This window comes from Ascaphus truei, unplaced genomic scaffold, assembly GCF_040206685.1.
Source record: "Ascaphus truei isolate aAscTru1 unplaced genomic scaffold, aAscTru1.hap1 HAP1_SCAFFOLD_3430, whole genome shotgun sequence".
Taxonomy (NCBI): Eukaryota; Metazoa; Chordata; class Amphibia; order Anura; family Ascaphidae; genus Ascaphus; species Ascaphus truei.
The window spans coordinates 871-7,530 of NW_027456432.1; the positions used below are offsets into that span (position 1 = coordinate 871).

The 6,660-nt window shown below is 53.6% G+C and overlaps 1 protein-coding gene across 1 annotated transcript; it reads left to right on the plus strand.

Moving 5' to 3' along the window:
- Positions 1-595: 595 nt before the first annotated feature.
- On the plus strand, positions 596-6,017 carry LOC142483610 (phosphatidylinositol 4-kinase beta-like). The gene is made up of 2 exons (XM_075583622.1): positions 596-718; positions 3,969-6,017. The coding sequence occupies exons 1-2, from the start codon at positions 601-603 to the stop codon at positions 4,148-4,150; spliced, it is 300 nt and encodes a 99-aa protein (XP_075439737.1). The 5' UTR covers positions 596-600; the 3' UTR covers positions 4,151-6,017.
- The last annotated feature ends 643 nt before the right edge of the window (positions 6,018-6,660 follow it).

Here is a 6,660-nt window from a genome sequence, read left to right on the forward strand (position 1 = left end):
CGGTCTGCCTCTGCGCCCATCTCTCTCTCTCTCGGTCTGCCTCTGCGCTCCTCTCTCTCTCGGTCTGCCTCTGCGCGCGCCTCTCTTTCGTATCATGGCGGGGGCATACCGTGACTCGGGGCGCACCATGACGGGGGAGGGGTGGGGGGGGGCTACCGTGACTCCAGGCGCACCATGACGGGGGAGGGGTGGGGGGGATACCGTGACTCCGGGCTCACCATGACGGGGGAGGGGTGGGGGGGGATACCGTGACTCCGGGCGCACTATGACGGGGGAGGGGTGGGGGGGATACCGTGACTCGGGGCGCACCATGACGGGGGAGGGGTGGGGGGGGATACCGTGACTCGGGGCGCACCATGACGGTGGAGGGGTGGGGGGGGGCTACCGTGACTCCAGGCGCACCATGACGGGGGAGGGGTGGGGGGGATACCGTGACTCCGGGCTCACCATGACGGGAGAGGGGTGGGGGGGGATACCGTGACTCCGGGCGCACTATGACGGGGGAGGGGTGGGGGGGATACCGTGACTCCCAGCGCACCATGACGGGGGCATACCGTGTCCGTGACGCCCTGTGTTGTACTTCTGTCCGGTGTGCAGGTGATGGGCGGGCTGAATGGAGACATGTTCAATTATTACAAGATGCTGATGCTGCAGGGACTGATCGCCGCTCGCAAGCACATGGACAAAGTGGTCCAGATTGTGGAGATCATGCAGCAAGGTAGGAAGGGGCAGGAAGGTAGCAGCGCGGGGGCAGGAAGGTAGGAAGGGGCAGGAAGGTAGCAGCGCGGGGGCAGGAAGGTAGCAGAGCGGGGGCAGCAAGGTAGCAGCGCGGGGGCAGGAAGGTAGCAGCGCGGGGGCAGGAAGGTAGCAGCGCGGGGGCAGGAAAGTAGCAGCGCGGGGGCAGGAAGGTAGCAGAGCGGGGGCAGGAAGGTAGCAGCGCGGGGGCAGGAAGGTAGCAGCGCGGGGGCAGGAAGGTAGCAGCGCGGGGGCAGGAAGGTAGCAGCGCGGGGGCAGGAAGGTAGCAGCGCGGGGGCAGGAAGGTAGCAGCGCGGGGGCAGGAAGGTAGCAGCGCGGGGGCAGGAAGGTAGCAGCGCGGGGGCAGGAAGGTAGCAGCGCGGGGGCAGGAAGGTAGCAGCGCGGGGGCAGGAAGGTAGCAGCGCGGGGGCAGGAAGGTAGCAGCGCGGGGGCAGGAAGGTAGCAGCGCGGGGGCAGGAAGGTAGCAGCGCGGGGGCAGGAAGGTAGCAGCGCGGGGGCAGGAAGGTAGCAGCGCGGGGGCAGGAAGGTAGCAGCGCGGGGGCAGGAAGGTAGCAGCGCGGGGGCAGGAAGGTAGCAGCGCGGGGGCAGGAAGGTAGCAGCGCGGGGGCAGGAAGGTAGCAGCGCGGGGGCAGGACGGTAGCAGCGCGGGGGCAGGACGGTAGCAGAGCGGGGGCAGGACGGTAGCAGAGCGGGGGCAGGAAGGTAGCAGCGCGGGGGCAGGAAGGTAGCAGAGCGGGGGCAGGACGGTAGCAGAGCGGGGGCAGGACGGTAGCAGAGCGGGGGCAGGAAGGTAGCAGAGCGGGGGCAGGAAGGTAGCAGAGCGGGGGCAGGAAGGTAGCAGCGCGGGGGCAGGACGGTAGCAGAGCGGGGGCAGGACGGTAGCAGAGCGGGGGCAGGACGGTAGCAGAGCGGGGGCAGGACGGTAGCAGAGCGGGGGCAGGACGGTAGCAGCGCGGGGGCAGGAAGGTAGCAGCGCGGGGGCAGGAAGGTAGCAGCGCGGGGGCAGGACGGTAGCAGAGCGGGGGCAGGACGGTAGCAGAGCGGGGGCAGGACGGTAGCAGTGCAGCTGCCTGACCACGTGGCCAGATAAAATACCTTTCTTACTAATCGCCTCATTGTGAAACTATTCTGTATGAGAGTTTGGGGCCCGGCGCTTTTTGCCAGTCTGTAGAGGGTCTCGTGTGTATTCTCGTAGATCACCGCAATGTTGATCATTTGGAAGAGCTCCCTGCTTACTAAGCTGGGCTCATGTACAGTGGTGTGAAAAAGAAAGTACACCCTCTTTGAATTCCATGGTTTTACATATCAGGACATAATAACAATCAACTGTTCCTTAGCCGGTCTTAAAATTAGGTAAATACAACCTCAGAGGAACAACAACACATGACATATTACACCGTGTCATGATTTATTTAACAAAAATAAAGCCAAAATGGAGAAGCTATGTGTGTGAAACTAAGTACACCCTTACTGCTTCCATAGGAATTAAGATGGTAAGTAGCAGACAGGTGCTGCTAATCAAATGCCCTTGATTAATTGATCACCAGCAAGTGTGACCACCTCTATAAAAGCCAAAGTTTTAGCAGTTTGCTGGTCTGGAGCATTCAGGTGTGTGTTAACAATGCCAAGGAGGAAAGACATCAGCAATGATCTTAGAGAAGCAATTGTTGCTGCCCATCAATCTGGGAAGGGTTATAAGGCCATTTCCAAACAATTTAAAGTCCATCATTCTACAGTGAGAAAGATTATTCAAAAGTGGAAAACATTCAAGACAGTTGCCAATCTTCCCAGGAGTGGACGTCCCAGCAAATTCACCTCGAGGTCAGACTGTGCAATGCTCAGAGAAAGTGCAAAAAAACAAAGAGTTACATCTCAGACTCTACAGACCTCAGTTAGCATGTTAAATGTTAAAGTTCATGACAGTACAATTAGAAAAAAACTGAACAAGTATGGTTTGTTTGGAAGGGTTGCCAGGAGAAAGCCTCTTCTCCCTAAAAAGAACGTGGCAGCACGGCTTAGGTTTGCAAAGTTGCATCTGAACAAACCACAAGACTTCTGGAACAATGTCCTTTGGACAGATGAGACCAAAGTGGAGATGTTTGGCCATAATGCACAGCGCCACGTATTGCGAAAACCAACCACAGCATATTAGCACCAACACCTCATACCAACTGTCAAGCACTGTGGTGGAGGGGTGATGATTTGGGCTTGTTTTGCAACCACAGGACCTGGGAACCTTGCCGTCATTGAGTCGACCAGGAAATCTTCTGTATACCAAAGTATTCTAGAGTCAAATGTGAGGCCATCTGTCCGACAGCTAAAGCTTGACCGAAATTGGGTCATGCAACAGGACAATGATCCCAAGCACAACAGCAAATCTACAACAGAATGGCTGAAAAAGAAAAGAATCAAGGTGTTGCAATGGCCCAGTCAAAATCTATATCTCAACCTGATTGAAATGCTGTGGCTGGACCTTAAGAGAGCTGTGCATAAACAAATGCCCACAAACCTCAATGAACTGAAGCAAAGTTGTAAAGAAGAGTGGGCCAAAATTCCTCCACAACGATGTGAGAGACTGATAAAGTCATACAGAAAATGATTACTTCAAGTTATTGCTGCTAAAGGTGGTTCTACAAGCTATCGAATCATAAGGCGTACTTAGTTTTTCACACATAGCTTATCCATTTTGGCTTTATTTTTGTTAAATAAATCATGACACGGTGCAATATGTCATGTGTTGTTCTTCATCTGAGGTTGTATTTACCTAATTTTAAGACCTGCTAAGGAACAGATGATTGTTATTATGTCCGGATATGTAAAACCATGGAATTCAAAGAGGGTGTACTTTCTTTTTCACATGACTGTATGTATACTTGTCGCATAAAAACAAGTTGTTTTGAGATTTGAAGATCATTAAGAAAGCCATAGGCGGCAGGAGAGATCAGTCCGATAGAACCCCAACGTGCAGACATGAAGCAGAGGGGACATATACATGCTTCCACATGTCCCGTGGGGCAGTAAATGTGGCATTGTCTCAGAGTGTAACACGGACGCCGTCAGCCCGCCCACGGTTATAGGAGAAGCCCAGGAGTCATGCAGGGGTGGGGTGCAGCGGCACGGGGTAGGGTGCAGCGGGACAGGGTAGGGTGCAGCGCAGCCTGGGAGCACCTCTTGCTGCCGTTCTTCTCACCCTCTGTTCCCATCATGCACAGGTTCCCAGCTGCCCTGCTTCCACGGCTCCAGCACCATCCGGAACCTGAAGGAGCGTTTCCACATGAACATGACGGAGGAGCAGCTGCAGGTCCTGGTGGAGCAGATGGTGGACGGAAGCATGAGGTCAATCACCACCAAGTTGTACGATGGCTTCCAGTACCTGACCAACGGCATCATGTAACCCCCGTGCCACCCGACCAGAGGACAGTGTGCCCGGCAGGAGGGCGGGGAGTGGGGGTTTGGATGCGGACTTCCTCCCTTTTACTAAACGTCAATGGGGTTTTATTTTTTAATACGTTGGAGAGAGGAGAGCAGCAGCCGGAGCTCGCACAGGATCATGGCGTCAAGGCGGATATTTCTATTATTGGGGAGAGGGCGGTTCCGGGGGCGGCTGCCCCTCTCTGGAGACACTGAACGTTGCTGTCCCGGGGGGGCTTTTCTCTGCAGCATGCCCCCGTTTCAGTATTTTTACCCTCAGCCCCAGCGTTCAGCACCTGAGGCCTCCCACAGAATCATGTTTTCAGCCCTGGTCCTCAATGTACAATTATAATTCATTTTGTTGTTGTAAGAAAGTCTTACCTGTTCCACCTGCCCACATCTCGCCTCTTTCCCAGCTCAGAACGTGTGTCCCCCCACCTGGGGCAGGAGGGAGGCGCCTCAGCTGTGCGGGAGTGTTTGTAACCTGCATGACGCCTTCATACTGTGGTCTAATTCAGGGGGGTCAACTCCAGTCCTCAAGCCTCCCCCAAACAGGTCAGGTTTTCAGTATATCCCACAGGTGGCTCAATCAATCTTTGCTTAAGCACAGGTGGCTCATTCTTTGACTGAGCCACTGATTGAGCCACCTGGGATATCCTTAAAACCTGACCTGTTGACGGGGCTTGATGACTGGAGCTGACCTCCCTGATCTAACCCGCTGCTAAGCTGTTTGCCGTCCGGATTGTGACCTGTCCCCTATACTGTGACCTGTCCCCTATACTGTGACCTGTCCCCTATACTGTGACCTGCCCCCTATACTGTGACCTAACCCCTATACTGTGACGCTCCCACACAAAGTTGCGTGTCTACGTGTATCTCTTTATTTCAGCACATTCTTCTCTCCTTTACTTCCCTGTTAGGTTGGAATATTTTTTTTTTTTTTTTAATGTGAATAATTTTTTGGGTTTTTTGTTTCCCTTTTCCTATTGGACTGTGAGGTCAGAGGTCAGAGTGCGCGGCTGTTAGGGACATCTGCTGCAGAGGAAAGGGTTAACCCCTGCAGGGAAAATATTTAGCTACCTAGTAATTATCAGCATCTGACTAAGGGGGCGGGGGGGCTTCTGTATTTGACATTTAAGTTGGAATTTTTATTTATTTAAATGTTTTTATTAGGAACCCAAAAAATCCCGCTCCGTGTATAGGCAGGCTTGACCTCAGCATTAGGTCACACAGCTGACACCTGACCTCAACATAAGGTCTGACTGGCTGTCCCCTGACCTCCACATCTGGTCAGACTGGCTGCCCCCTGACCTCAGCATCAGGTCAGACAGGCGGACCCCTGACCTCAAAAGATCAGGTCAGACAGGTGGACCCCTGACCTCAGCATCAGGTCAGACACGCTGACCTCAGCATCAGGTCAGACACGCTGACCTCAGCATCAGGTCAGACAGGCGGACCCCTGACCTCAAAAGATCAGGCCAGACATGCTGCCCTGTGCCGTGTTCCCAGTCACTGCGGAATTATAGAAGCCATTCTGGCAGGAGAGAGGTTAAAGGCATCCTTTGTAATTGTCATCTATTTTGTTGTATTTGGATGCACGAGCCGGGGTCAGGGGTCAGGGAATGAGGGCATCATCTCCAGGGCTCGCGGGAACAGGTCAAACTCCAAAATGCAAGTAATGGTGGCTACCACTGCTCCTTTAGGCCCTGGACACAGGAGGACGTGGGACATCGTGCGGGGAGGAGCCACCCGCGCCACGCTCGGGTTTATTTGTGGGGGGGGGGGGGGGGTGTACTTTTTATGAAAACGATGATTCTTGAATGCTGACGCTTTCATGGTCCTTTGTATTAAAATGAGATAAATCAGCTGGTCTCCCAGGTGTTCGCCTTGTTACTGCGTCCGTCCGTGTTCAGCTGATGGTGTGTTGGGCTTTACACGTGTACCCTTCATGTCACATGTACGGGCCTCTGCTCTGATGAGCGTGCAATCCATACAGTGTAATGCACAGTGTGCAGAATATAAGGAGTGTCCGTTCTTAAATGTTACATGTTTAGTACAGGTAACAAGGTGTGCATGTGTGTTGCATTGCAGAGACTTGCTGTGTGTGTGTGTTACATTGCACAGGTGCTGCCTCTGCAAATCTTGGTGTGTGTGTGTGCATGCGCAATGTAGAGAAAGGTTCTGTCTGTCTGCTTTGTGTGATTGTGTGTATTGCACTGCACACCTAAATATCTATCTGCAGCGCAGTGTTTGTAGTGTGTGTTGCACTGCCCTGGCGTGTGTGTTTGCAGTATGTATATTGCAGTGTGTGGTGTGTTGCAGTATGTTACTGTGTGTGGTGTGTTGCAGTATGTATGTTACTGTGTGTGCGTTTTGCAGTATGTATGTGTGGCTGTGTGTTTTGCAGTATGTATGTGTGGCTGTGTGTGTGTTTTGCAGTATGTATGTGTGGCTGTGTGTGTGTTTTGCAGTGTGTAGTGTGTTTTGCCGTAT